The 17,134-nt window shown below is 45.2% G+C and overlaps 6 protein-coding genes across 6 annotated transcripts; 3 read left to right on the top strand and 3 right to left on the bottom strand.

The window, feature by feature from the left end:
• Positions 1 to 4,637: 4,637 nt before the first annotated feature.
• EYB26_007454 (uncharacterized protein) lies at positions 4,638 to 5,774 on the top strand (the record flags this gene model as incomplete). Its single annotated transcript, XM_054266721.1, has 4 exons — positions 4,638 to 4,760; positions 4,821 to 5,039; positions 5,131 to 5,538; positions 5,601 to 5,774. The coding sequence occupies 4 exons, from the start codon at positions 4,638 to 4,640 to the stop codon at positions 5,772 to 5,774; spliced, it is 924 nt and encodes a 307-aa protein (XP_054122696.1).
• Positions 5,775 to 6,154: 380 nt separating this feature from the next.
• Positions 6,155 to 7,060, bottom strand: EYB26_007453 (uncharacterized protein; the record flags this gene model as incomplete). Its single annotated transcript, XM_054266720.1, has 2 exons — positions 6,155 to 6,696; positions 6,760 to 7,060. The coding sequence occupies 2 exons, from the start codon at positions 7,058 to 7,060 to the stop codon at positions 6,155 to 6,157; spliced, it is 843 nt and encodes a 280-aa protein (XP_054122695.1).
• Positions 7,061 to 7,768: 708 nt separating this feature from the next.
• EYB26_007452 (uncharacterized protein) lies at positions 7,769 to 8,498 on the bottom strand (the record flags this gene model as incomplete). Its single annotated transcript, XM_054266719.1, has 2 exons — positions 7,769 to 8,349; positions 8,444 to 8,498. The coding sequence occupies 2 exons, from the start codon at positions 8,496 to 8,498 to the stop codon at positions 7,769 to 7,771; spliced, it is 636 nt and encodes a 211-aa protein (XP_054122694.1).
• Positions 8,499 to 10,932: 2,434 nt separating this feature from the next.
• Positions 10,933 to 12,522, top strand: EYB26_007451 (uncharacterized protein; the record flags this gene model as incomplete). The annotated part of the gene is made up of 7 exons (XM_054266718.1): positions 10,933 to 10,975; positions 11,028 to 11,065; positions 11,119 to 11,188; positions 11,236 to 11,468; positions 11,558 to 11,852; positions 11,918 to 12,205; positions 12,263 to 12,522. 7 exons carry the CDS (start codon positions 10,933 to 10,935, stop codon positions 12,520 to 12,522), a joined length of 1,227 nt encoding a protein of 408 aa, XP_054122693.1.
• A 195-nt stretch (positions 12,523 to 12,717) lies between these two features.
• On the bottom strand, positions 12,718 to 13,983 carry EYB26_007450 (uncharacterized protein; the record flags this gene model as incomplete). The annotated part of the gene is made up of 3 exons (XM_054266717.1): positions 12,718 to 13,289; positions 13,348 to 13,732; positions 13,795 to 13,983. The coding sequence occupies 3 exons, from the start codon at positions 13,981 to 13,983 to the stop codon at positions 12,718 to 12,720; spliced, it is 1,146 nt and encodes a 381-aa protein (XP_054122692.1).
• A 1,287-nt stretch (positions 13,984 to 15,270) lies between these two features.
• EYB26_007449 (uncharacterized protein) lies at positions 15,271 to 16,858 on the top strand (the record flags this gene model as incomplete). The annotated part of the gene is made up of 7 exons (XM_054266716.1): positions 15,271 to 15,290; positions 15,360 to 15,368; positions 15,445 to 15,476; positions 15,544 to 15,601; positions 15,664 to 15,820; positions 15,878 to 16,551; positions 16,603 to 16,858. The coding sequence occupies 7 exons, from the start codon at positions 15,271 to 15,273 to the stop codon at positions 16,856 to 16,858; spliced, it is 1,206 nt and encodes a 401-aa protein (XP_054122691.1).
• Between the last annotated feature and the right edge of the window lie 276 nt (positions 16,859 to 17,134).

The following is a 17,134-nucleotide window of genomic DNA, read 5'->3' as shown; positions in this document are numbered from 1 at the left end:
TTATTCGTGCGACTTCAGTTATCAGGCCTGTTTCATATACCAGGGTTTTCATCCGGAGCTACCGAAGAATCAGGGTAATTACACATGGACAGCATTCTCTTTTCTGATTTCCATGAGAGCATGAGCCCGATATAGAACTGTTGGGCTGGTCAATTCTGGTGTCTCGCTGCCTTAAACTTTACATCATCAATTGTTTAGCTAGCCAAAAGTATGTACCGCTCAGCTGGTCGCTATGAAAAAAATTTATTGGGGACATCTTTAGTCTTTGACTCGGGATGCATGAACCTAATCGCACCCAGTAACCTTGCCGAGTTCGATTCGGCGATTTCAGCTTCCCAACTTGGTGGTTAAACTTCCATACATCCTTGCAAGGACGCAAGAACACGATCGGCCCAAAAAGCATCACGTAAATTCCGGGTTGATGGGCTGGCTGGTCGAGATGAAAATCAGCGTTCTTTAGCGAGTATGAGACTCGCGTGACAGCGCCTACAAACCTTGTAGTTAGCCCCGAAGATCATGAAAATCATGGACTCGAGGGACAGTGGCAGTAGCGAATGGGTATCGCTCCCTGTATATTTCCTTTTGTACTTTTGATAAATTCTCCTACGCGGCACACAACTCCGGCGACAATAGTGACAAAAAAGTAAAGTATTATTGGACGTTGTGTGTTCGGCAGCGGTCAAATAGTTTTGTTTTGAATTCATATCGATACTACAACCCGGATCGATCCTGTCTCAAAGATACCTAACTATTGATCTAAGATGACAAAGGACATATCAATCATCCATTGTCTCGTTACCTGGATAGGCTTGTATACTCGACGCATAACAAAGGTCATTCGATAACTAGTGAGAAATCACTGACTTCCAGGGATACTTCAGCTGCCCAGCTCAATAGCATCATCAATTCGTTCGCCATGGGTTGATCGTAACGCACGAATTGGGGTAAATATGGGGCATTTATGCACCGGTGAATTGTCGGTCTGTCACCGAGATAGTTGGACAATATAATTGAGGTCTAAGCCCTTTGTTTCGTTAATAATGTTAGCCAGGTGGCTTTCGAAGAATGGAACCATCCTGCATGACTAGTTCCTTCAGAACCCGACACAAGAAGGGTATCTTCCAGGCGAGTTGTCTAATTTATTTGGAATCCAGCTGTCAAGGTACAAACCCTGGCTACAGTTTGCAGTTAGTCAGCATTCACAGTAGCGATGCAACATTACTCCATGCAAGTTTTCCAGTTTACCACCTATGAGCTTTGAGACATCCGATTACCCTCCCCATACCGGTAATATGTTGCGGAATGCGTCAAGTTCCAAGATCGTTGCAATCAAAGCCAACACTCCCACTTGGTGATTCACATCCCGGGCCTCTTCTACAAAAGTTGAGGGAATTCTTTGTAACAAGACTGCTCTCCGCTTTTAGTAATCCGGAATTCCAGGACGGTTGAACGGCACTGGGTTGTACTAGCGCTTGTTGGATGATAAAAAACTTACCTAATACGGCATTTGGGGTAAGTTAGTGTATGAGATTCATCAGTGCTGCTAACTTGCACAAACAGCCTTACGAGAACCCTAGTAGTAGAAAAATGACCGAGGCACATTGTACTTGGTCATATTTTTCTGTGGTGGGAGTTCAAGGTTGGTCAGTCTCTAGAGTGTTAAAAACTTAGTCTTTTGTGCCTAAGTGGCTGAGGAGCATTTCTGCCATACCTAGCTAAATGTACCTAAGCTGACTTTAGACGAATATAGACCTCTAAGAGTGTGCATACTGTATTTGATCTATAAACATGGCGGATGCTGTGCTGTTGGCCTCGCTACTGCCATCCGGAAGGCGACCTCACATTTGTAAATAGCATTATCAAGCTACCCCTGAAGGTCATACAGCTGTGCCAGATTAAAGATACCATAGACGCAGTTTGGATGCTCTTCACCTCGACAATATTCCATTCGGTAGATTACATCTGTGGTCAGGGTCTCGGCTGCTTTTAACCTGCCCTCTTGTGCATCTTGAGTTTCGCTAGGTTACAGATTGCCCATTAGATCCATGGACGCTCTTTGTCTAGTTTCAACTGTCTCTGGTCAGCCATTTCTTCCAACCTAGCATTGCTGTCATTGTACTTTCAACCTTATATCCCAAAGTTTGTGCCAAAATATCCTTCGCTGTCGACAGGTACAATGCTCATTCATTGAAACAGCCACGCTCGCTCTGCATATATGTACCCACACTTCGCTGCATTTACAGCTGGATTCTGAATAATAATAAGCAAGGTCTGATGAGTGGTAATGCGTATAGTTCGTGAAGTGCTTTTCTTACTCGTATGGATTAAGCAACCCCAATCTCCTTTCAGACTTGCGAAAGCATATGAGGAGGTTGAAGGCGCGCGAGAATCACGTTCAGAATTCGAACATTGGATAATCTAAAGTTTGAAATAGAAATTGATTTTTGCCAGTTTTCTCAACCCGAATGTTTTCAAAGTAGTAGAAACCATCAAAATCTAAACGATCTCTTGACTTACTGTTGTATTCTTGGCCTGAAGGTATCCGAAGGAGTTGTCAAAGGCAGCATAGATGACGTCCTCATCTTTTTCTTCTTTCTCCGCTTCTCTATCTGCTTTTGGAGGAAGTATCGCTCAGCGTTTGCCCCAATAGATATGCGTCGAAGTTTCAGATAATCCTTCAGATCACACATTTTTCTGAACACGGCCGTTCCTGGTTGAGCTAACGGTTGAACAAGGTATCCGATGGCCTTATTGATCTCTTAACCCAAGCTTTCCGTCGTTGCGTGTTACTGTTTAGGAATTTGCACATGCTCTAGTAGAAGGTCTAGTGCTTCCCTTTCTTTTAGCTCTTTCAGTTCAATACACCCAGTGGTACCGTAAATTCAGAAATCTGGGTTTCTTTTCGTGACAAAGATATAACCTTCATCACCACGAGGGAATAATCCTTTCAAGTTAAGGTCCGAGTTGTCAACGTTATCAATAATGAGTAGCTCTGGCTCTTTCAGCTGCAACTTTCAGTATTTACCATCGCTCTCGGTGGCTTCTAAGCCGCCTACTTTGCCTATTGCTTCAAATGACTCTTTTGCCGTTTGTGTGTTCTTTGCATGTACATTAAAAATAGCATAAAGTCTATAATGGTGACTTGAGGGCTCACATCTATGGTCTACGGATCTACGATCAAATCTTTCGAGTCTGACGGAATAGTGAAGCAAGGGGCAAACTCAATGTCAACCAGTTTCTCTCAATCAAAGTCTCTAAGAAAAATAAATAATGGCCAATGCTGTCTCTACGGCATTAGAGCAACACCTATTGTAGGCGAATCCCAATTCTCTACACTGTTTTACGATGTTATAGTCATACAAGCAACACAACGACCTCATATAATATAAGAACTTCTATCTCATCCAATCGATCACACACTCAAGGCACTGCCTATGATAAATTAACTGGTCTGTCACACTCCTGGGGTATTCCATGTTGTTCAAAGCCGAACTTCGTGCCACGCATGTGTCCGATTATTATCAGTTCAAATATCGATACAAACCCTGAATCAAGTGGATATTTCCAGTTGACTCCGGTCTTGCACTCAGGAAATCATAGCAAACTTGCAAGGTCACTGGAATTGTATCTCTGTGCTAACCGCCGTGCTACAAAGACCAAGAGGTCCCAGCCAGGTAATGCCTTTCCACACTTGGAACAACCAACATGCGGGAACGAATACGAGAGCGCTAACGAAGAGAGGCATCCTGGCTCGTCTGTAAGTTCAAAGCTTCACAGCCTATGCTTTGCCTGTAGACTCCTTATAGTTGCCGCTGCGGAGTGGTCTTCGACCGTTCCATGCATCTAAAGATGGGTAATTAGGTTGCGGCTAATTTCTATTTTTACTCCGGACACGGGGCGGAATGAAAATAAGTTCTTACTGTGCCAGTGATGCCCTATAACCCATCAGGAACGCACTGGATAACTAGCTACTTTGCAAGCCTATGCGCTTTGATTAGCTACCGGTAGGGCTTTTAGGTTACGACAGCGGCTGCTGCTGATTGAAATCAACCTCTAAGATGTTCTCCTACAGAGTTCGAACAATCAGAAGCCGTTCAACGTGATTATATTCGATTCCTATTAACAACATACGACATAGTACTGTGTAAATAACAGAAAACATGACTCGCTACATACTCCGTACCTACCTACTAAATTCAGGAGTCCAACTACGGTACCAGTACTAGTACCGTTGCATCAGTGCTTCTTATTTCAGACGGTTATCGCTATTTTAGTATGCATCGCTTCAGCCCCTGACTAAACTAACTAGTTAACTGACATGTTACTGCCCCATCGCGATAGAACGGGGTTTTATCACTTTATTTTTGAAGAAGGCTGATTTTCAGAAATAGCTTTAACCTTAAGGGCGAGCCTCATTGCTGGGGACCGAGTTCACAGATGTAACCTGATTGGTAACCATATAAGGCCCTTAGATTCGGGGGCTCGAGAATCGAGTATCTTGAATATTCTCCTGTGATCATCAACAAGCTACTCGGAATTTATAGTAATATAGGCTTTTAGCCACTGTGCATCAGAACTACCATCTGTCTCACAAGTACTTCTACACCGACCAAATCCCAGATCAACTCATCAACAAAATGAAAGGATCTACGTTAGCTGTGGCAACCTACCCGGTCATTCTTGGAACAGGAGCTGCTGCATATACTTTGCAATGGGATATCAACTCGAGCAACTTCTTAGATTACTTTGTGTTCGACACGGTATGTTACCAGCTAACGTATATCAATTTATGGATAGTCATCTCATGACAGATCTGTTAGGAAGCCGATCCGACGGCGGGATTTGTCAACTACGTTGACCAGAGCACTGCATCCAGTGACAGTCTCTACAGCACGAGCAACAGCCAGATCTACCTAGGAGCCGACAACACCACCGTCCTTGATTCATCTTCAACAGGTCGTAACTCGGTCCGCGTCTACAGTCAAGACACCTTCAGCAGTGGTCTTCTGATCACTGACTTTGAACATTTGCCTGTTTCCGTTTGCGGTATCTGGCCTGCGTAGTATAAAATGAAATGTCCTTGCGTATTCTTAAACAAATTTTGCTGTGTCTAACTTTTTGTGTGTAAAGCTGGACAATCAACAACCAACAAATCCCTACGGCGAAATTGATATAATGGAGGCCTACGATGATGTTGCCGGTGCCTACGTCTCCCTACACACCGGCAACACGTGCATTCTCTCAACCACTGACTTTACCGGAACGGATGCTCGTACCAACTGCACTCTCTCAAATGGTGGTGGTTGCGGAGTCCAAAGCACTTCCAGCCAGTTCGGAGCTGGATTCAATGCTGCGGGTGGTGGTGTCTGGGTGCTCTCCCTTGAAGACTCGCTTCAACTCTGGGTGTTCCCACGCGATGAAATCCCAGCCGACATTACAAGCGGCAGCCCAGATCCTACTTGCTGGGGCACTCCTCTGTTTCAATTCGACTCCAACAATGGATGTGATGTTGCTAGCAACTTCATTGATCAGACCGTTGTATGTTGCCAACCTACCCCCTCCCAAGTTTCCTTTTGGTTAAGCTGACCATCATACTATAGATCTTCAACCTTGACTTCTGTGGTGAAAATGGTGCCGGTGGTCAGGAGTGGTCAGACTGGACTGATTGTGCCACTATCACAGGTCAATCGACTTGTAATGCTTACGTTGCTGCTAACCCATCAGCTTACTCGGAGACCTACTTCTCGATCAACTCCATCAAACTGTATCAGTAATTGATCATCGCTAGTTGTTGGTGAACAGCATATTCATGTATATAAGTTTCAATTCTTTGGAATTATGATTATCAAAATTGTGTTGATCCACGTGCTATTTGCCAGTCCAATTCTCCGGCATAGCATGCAGACTGCCAGTATCGATTTCTCCAATGTGACACGCACCAGCCAGTAAAATTCACGAAGGATTTCAAGGTTGATTTAAGGTTCTTTCGGTGCTGGACCTGACGCGCCAGTGTAACCTCATCAACGGCGTCACTGAACCCTAATCCCTGAAACCGAACAAACCCTCGATGTGATACCTTCCTAGAATAGATAGTCTAACATACGAGATAGAAAGTCAAGGCCTTGGGACTAATTACAACTCAACATCTCTCCCACTACTTCCTTGAATCCAACTCCACCGGGCCTGTCGTTTCCATCTCCGACAACAATGCTGAATTGTATTGATTATCATTGTACGTCTGCGCGGGTTGTGTGTATGCGCCGGTATTCACAGGTGCCATACTGTACGCCTGCTGCTGAGGTGCTGCATCTGAATAAGGAGATGATTTCTTTGCATTTGGGATGATTTCATTCTTGTAGCGATTCAATTTTCGTCGTTCCCAAAGCGCCCAGGCAATCGAAGCAAGTGTAATGAGACCTAATGGTACGCCAACTCCGACTCCTACTCCAATAGTAGCATGGTGGTCACCGTTAGGGTTACTTCCTGTTGAAGACATAGCATTCGAGACAGTGGTATATTCCGACAGAAGGGCATAACCAGGAACTATACTAGAGTCAGGAATTTGGAATTTCGAGTAGTTATTAGCGCAAATGGGAGTGTTACCGCTGGCGTCCATGTTGTTACAGCAGTACTCGGCGGTGCTGTCGAGATATGAGAAGAGTATGATCGAGCAACCGCTTTTGTTGAAACTGGTATCTGCAACAAGAAGTCAAATTTAGTATGTGATGCCGACGAAAAGACACGAGGCGCATCACTCACCCTGAAGACAATAGTTTGGACAATTTCCACTATTCCATGTCTTGTCTGTACATGATGATCTGGCCAAGGTATTCGGCTGACGGACGTCCATGCAAAGGCTATTCGAAAGGCAGATGGCACCTGATCCACAGCAACCTACATCCGTTCCATTTCCACAAGGCTTATCACCTTGAGCGATTGAGCCATCTGGGTAGTAGCATGTTTGGTTGGCAAGAGCAACCGCTGATAGCGATGGGGATAGGACCGCGATAAATGAAGCGAGGAAAAGACCAGTTCTCTCGAGCTTGGTAGTGGAGAACATTTTTAAGCTGCTTTGCAGACCGGTTTGCAAATAAGCTTATATTGAACCCAACGAAACTTCTTGTTCAACCCCGGCTGTTGAGAATGAGAAATTGACCCTCAAAAAGGAGAATTCCATGCATAGAAGAAAAACTTGCAACAATCAATAGAAGCAAGGGTCTCAGAAAGTACTTATTGTTCTCTTTGCGAAACCCATCACGCACTAATCAACCAATAATCAACGACCCATCTCCACAGGCACGGCCGATCGTCTTCAGCTTGTTGATCTAGAATCGAACGGGCCCATTTAAGTAGGCGCTTAATTGCTTCTGTGACGTCTAAAAGGCTTTACTTTTGTTGGTTCTTATTTAAATTGGTGGAGACATGGAGAATATGTTGGCCCTAGTTTGAGCCGTTGCTTCTTATTTGTCTGTGCCAACGTACCTGTGCCAATATGAGGTTGACATGGGGCCAGTTGCGTTGTTTTGTTTAATACCAGGATCATTAGACATGGCTTGAAGCCGAAACCTACTAACACGCTCTGATTGAAGTGCAACTCAACTGCTTATACACATCGATGGTTGTTGGTAGGGTTTGCACTGAAAACTCTATCAGTGAATCCCTAAGATCTTAAAGTACGGAACTCAAGTGCCTGAATATAAAACATCAAAATGCCAAAAGTTGAAAGCATGAAGAACCTGCCTACCATAACCAAAACCGTGTAAATGACTCAAGTCCAGATCAGTCCGCCCTGTACATATACCAAGATTATGCCCCAAAGAAGCGATCCTCCCATCTCAACAAAACCCATGTTACCAGTTGCTACGCTGTCATGTGCCAATCCATTTGGCCTACCTGAAGAAGCGCTCGGTGTGTGATGCGGAAGACGAGTAGATGTCGAATTAAGCCTGACCGAGTCCGACGCTGATGCCGAGGGGCCCTTTTTTGAGCCTTTCTGGGTTGCAGTGGGCATGGAGGTCGTGGAAGTGACACGACCGTCAGTATTGAATATTTCGAATTCGCCAGTTTTATGTGTGGAGTTAGAGCCGTCGTACAAATAAACAACGTAGTCTGTTTTCGGCCAAATGTAATCTTTATCGCGAGTATATTGGAAAGTGTAGCTGGAATCATTGATAGGAACGGTACTCCCAGGCTCGGACCAAGTCAAGCCTACTTGAAAGCGTTCGTTCCAATAAAGCTGAATGTCGACGTTAGCTGTGAGATTGTCGGTATCTTCAACAATCCATGAGATTGGGAGGCCTTGTTGGATGTCGATTTTGTCGCCTGCGTTTGGAGAGGTGATTTCTAGGCCTGTCACTTATGCCGCGTTAGCCCATATCCAAGTAAAATGCAAGCATAGTCCATCTATAAAAAAGAACAGCTGTCGATATTTGAATTAACTTACCTTGAACTAAGGAGATAATTCCTAATAGAACAGTGATGATGGCCACCGGCGTCATCTTTGATGGCCGGGAACAAAGCTGCATCTTCGATCAAAAATGTATTTTTGTTTTAAAGTTCCTTGCGGCACTAGAATGCAATTTATGGGAATTTGGATCCTTCGACAATATAAGTGTGACTATAGTTGACTCAAGCTGGTACTAGATAGAGTCATTTGTGATGCCGTGGCCATGGCTTGTCAAATTTCAGATTATAAGTTGATCTCCGTGACGACCCTTGGCTCTGACTTGATATTACAAAGGGTCATTTTTTTTCTAGAGAAAAGGATCATCCCTTCTTAGAAATAACCATGGTTTGGGATGAGTATACCAATACGGCAAACACTACCATCGTGGAGAGCGCGACCTAAGATTTCTGCGACCATCCAGCAACTATTCTTCTTTACAATCATATCTCGGCAATTAACTCGTGGAAATACGCAAGACCGGTTGGAAAAGGCAAGATAAGATGCCTCTTGGATAGTAGAAATGCCTCCCTCCCCCGTGACAGTCATCCAGACTCGGATGGCATTCAGCGACCTCTTAACTTCCCAATGTCGTTTCGTATCGGAAAATGAACCTTTCTCGCTCATCGCTTTGAAGGTTGATCTTCTTTTATTGGGTATTTTTCTGCTTCCTTATGAGATTTTGCACAATTCTCTGCATGCATTGTCTCCTGGGCAATGATCCAAGTCGTAAAGCGAACCGATTCTGGAAGCATGAGTACTCAATTCCTGAGCCATATCCCCTTCCTAGCGTCAATGAGTTTATCGAGACTACAGTTGCGAATATCGACTGCGTGGAAGATATTACTCCTCCCCATCCCAGCATTTCTGGTATGTCCTCCGACTTTTCATTTCCCGTTTGATGGCTTCAGTTAAGTTTTCTCATTAGGTGACTTTGAATAAATTTTTGGAATGGGAATCAAAGCAGCATCAAGAAAGCTTGCAGGGATTCGACTATGTCGTGCGTCTAGAACGTAGTCAACTACTACCTCGACTAATGCTCCCGACTCGAGGAGCTATATGGTCGCTGCCTATGGCTGCTTAAGCTTCAACATGGGTCAAGGCAACAGCAACAACAGCAACAACAACAACAACAGGCAGCCCCAACTCCTATTTTTACAGACTGCAAGTCGCAAGAATCCTGCGAGCACCGGAGAATTTTATATCAGATACTTTCTGAACGTACATCTATTCATGAAACACTGGATCATTGTTTGTGAGGCTCATTCACTTCCCTTCTCTCCTGTTTACAGGGATGTCTAGCCTTGGTCTGGGATCATTTTCCAGACTGCCACCAGAAATTCGATATCTGATCTTGGAGGACCTTGCTCCCTCAGGATGGCACAGACAAAAGACAGACCTTTCTATTCTTCGCACCAGCAAGCAACTCTATACAGAGATTATATACCATCTACACAAGGTGATCAAATCGGTTGCGTTCTGTGTACGGCCTGATGCAGACGGGTTCCTGGGCTTCAGAGAATGGTGAACCACAATTAAGTTTTAGTTTCCCATTGACATATCGTGGGGACATCGGCTTAGCTTTCGTTCAATCTGACGTTGAAGCAGTCTTAACTCCATGTTACCGATTACAAAATGTTCAAGATGTCCGATTGGATCTCCTGGAGGAGTGGCCAAATCTCCATCCGCAACGATTCTCTACCACAAGAGCCTGGCTCATTCAACTTACAGAATCAATCCTCCCGGGTTCCACACCATCGACTATACACAACTATTTTACTTCTATCTCCATCTAAAAATGGATATACTCCCAGGGAGAACTGCAAGTATGCTTCGTCTCGATCGATTCGCTCACTGGATTGAGTGCGACTATGAAAATCAAATTTTATGTATCATCACAAAATGGCCTATTAAATGTCAAATAATGGATTTTGTGTTGTTCGAAAACACACGAAGGCGATACTCATTCGCTCATATGCAAAGACACTTTGTTTGTGCCAGGAGTTGGAACACGCTTTCACTTGACTGTCAAAACAAGTTCAGAGAGTCAAGTCCTGATACGGTAACAGTTTGTCTATTTTAGGCTTTTAGTTTTCTTTAGTCTTCCATCCTTTTTATGTTAGAAATTTATGTTTATCCTTGAGTGCTTGGGTTCATAATGTGTTTAACTATGCATAGTATCTGGAATAATTGATAAGATGCGCCATCATCATTATTCGTCCAGTCGGCGTTGAGCTGAAGATGAATAGCCTTCGCTCACCTGCATGGATCACGACCAACGAGAGCACTCTGTGGTCTGCGTTAGTCTGCATGCTGCATGCATTGACAGTCAAACCACTGGTCTGGTTGGTTCTATATGAGCGTTACACAAAAGCCAAGCGTGCGGGGGCCAGATATTATAATATGCCCAAAACTCATTCCAACGTGCCTAGGTAAGTTCAAGATTTCGGTCAACGCAACATGATATGAAATAGATGCCTGCCATAACAATGGGGTCAACGACCAGCTTTAAGGTTCTCATTATAGGGGGAGGTAAGTACTGTCTCAAGAGCAGGGTGTAATCAAGCTGATAATCGATCAAAAGGAACAAGTGGTCTGGTGCTTGCCCATGGTCTACAACAAGTCAGTATTCTTGTTTTCAGGATGGTACACGGTTACTGATATGACAAACTTAGGAAAATATACAGTATATTCTTTTTGAGCGTGATGCTGAAGACATTTACTGGAATAAATCTCGAGACTGGGGTATGGTATTTGAATCTACACCCCTGTATTCTTGCTAACAGGTCAAGGCATGCAACTGCATTGGGGAAAGGAATACCTCTTTTCCGTTGTCCCAGATTATATACAGTCACGTTTGAAAGAAGCATTGGTCGATCCCCATTACAATGCCGATGAACCCTTTCCTCATATTAATGGAGAGACTGGTGAAGTTATAGCAGAGGCGCATATGCCTGGACTAGTGCGCGTTTCACGGAGGAAGTTACGAAGATTGCTGGGTTGGGGGACAGGATTGAAGATAATGGTATTAACTTCGCTATGTTACTATCTCTCCTCTGGTTTGTTTAGCTCGGAGGTATCGTTGCTGTTATAACTGACCTAAAATATCTTCAGTTTGAGAAGAAACTGGTCAGCATCAAACATGATCAAGATGGGCTTGTGACGGCTTCATTCTCGGATGGATCTCAGGAGACCGCCAGTTTGTTAATAGGCTGCGATGGTTCACGGTCTAAAGTACGTAGCTTTCTCGTGGGGGAGGAGCTTGCGAAGCCAACTGATATTGACTTGACAATGATGAACCATGCTGCTGGCGGTTATACTGCTGAACAGGCTATCCTATTGCGCAAGTATCATGCCATTGGCAAGATTGCGTATCATCCGGATTATTATGGTAATTTTCTGCTAACTGGTACGTTCTTTTCCCCCATATTTCTTCCGAAACTGATTGTCTAACTTAAGCTATGAATAAATCAGCCCTGGACTGCTCCAACCTCGAGAAACCAGAAGAATGGACATTTCAAATCCAGCACTGTTGGTGGGGACCCCCTTATCTCGATGAGCTCAAAGACCCAAAAACAAGACTGGAATTCTACAAGACACGGTGCTCAAAAATGTGCGAGCCATTTCGTACGGCGGGCGTTGCGTTACCTGATGATGAAATTCTTCCCATTGATCAGTCACAGCAGTGGGCACCTATTGAATGGGATAATCGTCGTGGTACAGTGACGTTGGCGGGAGATGCGGCTCATTCAATGCTGCCTCGTGAGTCACATCCGTCATACTTTCCTCTAATCTGATGTTAATGGGGAATATGATTAGATCGCGGCCAAGGCTTGAATAATGCCTTGAGAGATGTTGCAGAGCTGTTCGAAGCAATCAAGCAGGTTCTCTCCGGTCAATTCACGCTCGAGGCTGCTATAACTTCTTATGAAACTGCTATGCGTCCCAGGGGTATAAGAGATGTTGAACTTTCCCTTGAGACTGCAAAGAAGATGCGTCTATCCGATGTGTTGGAAAGTCCGTTTGTGAAAATCGGATTTGCTAAACTAGATACTTTGAAAGATGATCATGAGACTTGATAGTGCTTAGGGCTAGTAGATTGAGGAGGGAAAGAGAAAATGATATACTGAGATTCTCGGCATAGAAGAATTGGCTATAGATAATTTTTCTGTATATCTAGCTACATATTTGAGTGAATAGTTATTCCAGAAATTTGGGGACCACCTCTCGAAAACGTGACCATAGTTCTGAGATTCAGGGTCTTGTCAAGGACTTTAGGCCATTGCACGGTTGAATGAATCAGCAGCGGCTTGTCCTGACAATGACGAGGCTGCTTTGGCAGCATTTTTGCATGTATCGATAGTTGACTGCGACGCTTTGCAAGGGCTGTTCAGCCGGTCACAAATAAAGTTAGCGACAACTCCAATATTGAGAGCAGATCCATGGTTGAAAGTTGCCTTGTCAGCAGGCTCGAAGGAGTTTGTGTTACGACCATCAAAGCCGGGTCCAAAGACGATGAAAGGTGATGAGTTGCTGCAAGATCCTAGGTTAAGGGTGCTTTTGCTAGCGGTTGTTGTCGAGGTGCTGGTGCTGGTGGTAGAGGCAGTGTTGGTTGATGCTCCGGTGTTTGAGGTTGCTGCGGTCGAGGAGGAACATGCATCAGTTGAGGGTGATGTCGTAGCTGGTGCTGCTGCTGGTACTGCTGCTGGTACCGTGGAAGATGCCCCAGTGGCAGATCCTTTCACGCCAGCAGATGCCAGAGCAGCCTGAATTTCCTGCGCGGTAACGTCTGGAACAAGAAGCTTCTTTGTGAATATACAACCAGTAGGATCATTTTGATCGTCGCCTATGCACCAGACGTGTTAAAAGAATATAGTGATTGCTTTCCGCAGTTGTCAACTTACAGGTGTTTCCTTTGGCAGTTGGGTCTCCAATTTTACCTGGAGCAAAGGTACCGCTTTGAATAGCTGTGTTTGGATCACCGCCAATCTTAGCAATCTGGACAGCCAACTCTAGAGCAATTTTCTTGTTAAGTGCTGCAGCTCCAGTAGAAGCGGGGTCCTGATGCTGTTGTAAGGCTGCGATTTCCGGATTCACGGCTTTGATAGAGGTACAAAGAGCGCTAGTAGCACCGACAGTGCCGCTATTACGTTCAAGGGTTCGGTATACCAGTGCTGCAGTCATGCCTTTCACATCTTTGGCGGCTTTGGAGTTGGTAAAAGCCTGGTCGGCTACAGCTTGTTGGAGGCAGTTAATATCGGTGATTGATCCAGCACCTTTGGCGGCCGCCTTTTCTCATTAGTCAAAATCAATATCTAGCCCGGTGCAGATAGTGAGACAAGAAAACATACAGTATTTCCTAGGAGAGCGAAAACCGGATCCTGGATTTTGGCTGGGTTGTTGACGGCAAGGGATGCTCGCACGGTGGTGAGAAACTGCTCATGAGAGTGCTCCTGGGGAACTTCTCGTCGTTCAAGAGGTCGAGCAGTAGCCACGGCGGCTAAAAAGAGAATCATATAAGACGTGATCGTGGGAGTCATTTTCAAAAGAATTGCTGGTAAGAGTATTTTCCGGCCGGCAAATAAGAATATATACAGTGAAGCAATGTAACGTTAATGCTTAATGAACGGATGAATTGAATGTCAACGAAGAAATCAGAGACCAGCTCAGAGAATGAAAAGAAGGACAGAAATAGAGAAGAGAAAGCCGAATGTCGTGGTTGAGGAGAATCTTTTGCACATCTTGGATGAACAAGTCTATCTTATACCCTTGGCTTACAGGCTGTCCGGATGCTCGGCTAGATGGCTTCCAGGCCTTCTGAGCAACATGAAGAAGTCCTTTCTCAAATTAACATTTCATAATGTTTGAGGCTAATCATATCACAGTGGTAAAATCATATGTCGTGGTAACATTCCACCAATCGTAAACTGCTGGTACCTGAACACAACGTCAATGGCAAACAGCGACACCCTTTACTGGTGGACAAACAATATGCATGAAACAGATAATGGCGGCCGAGTATTCTATCGTGTGCGGAGTGTTTGTGATCCAAATGTTACACTGTAGTGGTTAGTGGTAGTTCGCGACACGTTCTGTCGGAGTGTTGATAATAGCTGCCATACTAGGGTTAGCCGTGGCTCCAGGGGCTGTAACGTGTCAGAGTCTCAAGGAGTCAAAACCGAACTGGTCTCGGACGACCACTAACAGCGAACTTTAACAAGGCGCTATTGTATCCAAAGACGCCTCAAGACTTTAGGCAAAATCAAGGTGCAAAGACGGTTAATAGCATCTCGAATCCGTAGACCAAAACCGATCCAATCGAGATACCAATAGAAATACTTGAGAATCAAGGCTAGCCTCCGTCGTTGTTCAGTACAGAAAGTCATTCCATATTTTGTATTTCAATTTCACGAAATCAATCTGGCAAAAGCTTTTCTAAAAGTATCCTGATGGGAATGATCAATACCTGGCAGGTTCACAGTGTTCAGATACTTCTAGCCCGAGGAGAAACATTGATGTTATCGACCGCATAGGACGGGGTACAATTTGTGCCCGAACGCATCACACAGTCATTGCAGAGTATAGTTTCCTTTATCGACATATGGGTAAAAGACAACCGTTATTATTTGAGTAGTTGAGAGGCGAGGTTGATACCACGGATACGTCCTTCTCCAGTCAGTCAGTCGATTGAATCAGTGAAGGCAGAAAAGGAGTCGATTCTATTGGTTCTCACGGCGGACTCGTCAAGCGGATAAACCGATAAGCCGATAACGCTTGTGGTGCGGCGCTAGGCCCAAGCAGGGTAGACTCGCTTAGGTCAGCCCACAATGCGAGAGGTTCCGCCCGTGTAAAACATCTCCAGCAACTTTTGGAGATTCGAACTTTCACCACGTCGACGAACTACTAACGACAACAGGGTCAAGATGTGAGTGAACCTCCTCAAATGAATCCATTCTACTGTTTATAAAAAGTTCTACATACTGACAACAATGCGATTCCAGGAGTCACCGAAAGTACGAAGCGCCCAGGCACGGTTCGTAACCTCGAATTCTATACGAAAATTTTGTCGACTGTGTGCGATCAACTAACACGATATACAGGCTCCCTCGCCTACTTGCCACGCAAGCGTGCCGCCCGTCACCGTGGTAAGGTCAAGAGGTTAGTCGACAATCATAAAAAAAAATGGAATTGGAAGAATTGAGCTAAAGGATTCGTGATAGCTTCCCCAAGGATGACCCCAAGAAGCCCGTCCACTTGACCGCCTCCATGGGCTACAAGGCCGGTATGACCACCATTGTCCGTGACCTCGACCGTCCTGGTGCCAAGATGCACAAGAAGGAGGTTGTTGAGGCCGTCACTGTTATTGAGACTCCTCCTGTATGTCAATTTTCCAACACCTTTCTAGTGAGGGGTCGGTAAACTAATTTTTCGCAGCTCGTTGCCGTTGGTGTTGTTGGATACATTGAGACTCCTCGTGGTCTCCGCTCGCTCACTACTGTCTGGGCTGAGCACTTGAGCGACGAGCTCAAGCGCCGCTTCTACAAGAACTGGTACAAGAGCAAGAAGAAGGCCTTCACTCGCTACACCAAGAAGCACACCGAGAGCAGCGCCGCCTCCGTCACCCGCGAACTCGAGCGCATCAAGAAGTACTGCACTGTCGTCCGTATCCTCGCCCACACTCAGATCCGCAAGACCCCTCTTAAGCAGAAGAAGGCTCACTTGATGGAAATCCAAGTCAACGGTGGCTCCATTGCCGACAAGGTTGAGTTCGCCCACGGTCTCTTCGAGAAGACCATCGATATCGACACCATCTTCGAGCAGAACGAGGTTATTGATGTCATTGCCGTCACCAAGGGTCACGGTTTCAACGGTGTTACCTCTCGTTGGGGCACCAAGAAGCTTCCTCGCAAGACACACAAGGGTCTCCGTAAGGTTGCTTGTATCGGTGCTTGGCATCCTAGCCACGTCCAGTGGACTGTTGCCCGTGCTGGTCAGATGGGTTACCACCACCGTACCTCGGTTAACCACAAGATCTACCGTATTGGCAAGGGCTCCGACGAGGGCAACGCCTCTACTGAATTTGACGTCTCCAAGAAGACCATCACTCCGTATGTCTACCTTTTCTTCGTTCTATTAGAAATGATACTAACATTGTCTAGTCTCGGTGGTTTCGTCCGCTACGGTGAGGTCAAGAACGACTTCGTCATCGTCAAGGGTTCCGTTCCCGGTGTTAAGAAGCGTGTCATGACTCTCCGCAAGACCCTCTACCCCCAAGTCAGCCGCAAGGCCACCGAGAAGATCGACCTCAAGTGGATCGACACTTCCTCCGAGTTCGGTCACGGTGCTTACCAGACCCCTGCCGAGAAGCGTGCTTTCTTGGGTACGCTCAAGAAGGACTTGGCTACCACCGCCTAAAAAATTACATGGTTTCTTTTGTCTCGTGGTTCTGGGTTGGTGTAGCGCAATGCATGAATTTCTTTGTCTAAAATGAATACCTTTTATAAACATTCAAAATCACTCAGGGTAACTGATCATCATCGATTACCAGAAACATATTTTAAGACTGCGTAGAAGTTGGTCGTAGGACAATCAAACACAAAGCGAGATACTCGACTTACGAATTTGAAAGTACAAGAGATGTCAATACCGTGATAACAAATAATGTCACAATTGTCAGCATCATCGCTCGTT

Source organism: Talaromyces marneffei, chromosome 5 (genome assembly GCF_009556855.1).
Source record: "Talaromyces marneffei chromosome 5, complete sequence".
In the NCBI taxonomy this organism is placed as follows: Eukaryota; Fungi; Ascomycota; class Eurotiomycetes; order Eurotiales; family Trichocomaceae; genus Talaromyces; species Talaromyces marneffei.
The sequence above is the reverse complement of the archived record's forward strand: the minus strand, read 5'-3'. Positions and strand labels throughout refer to the sequence as shown.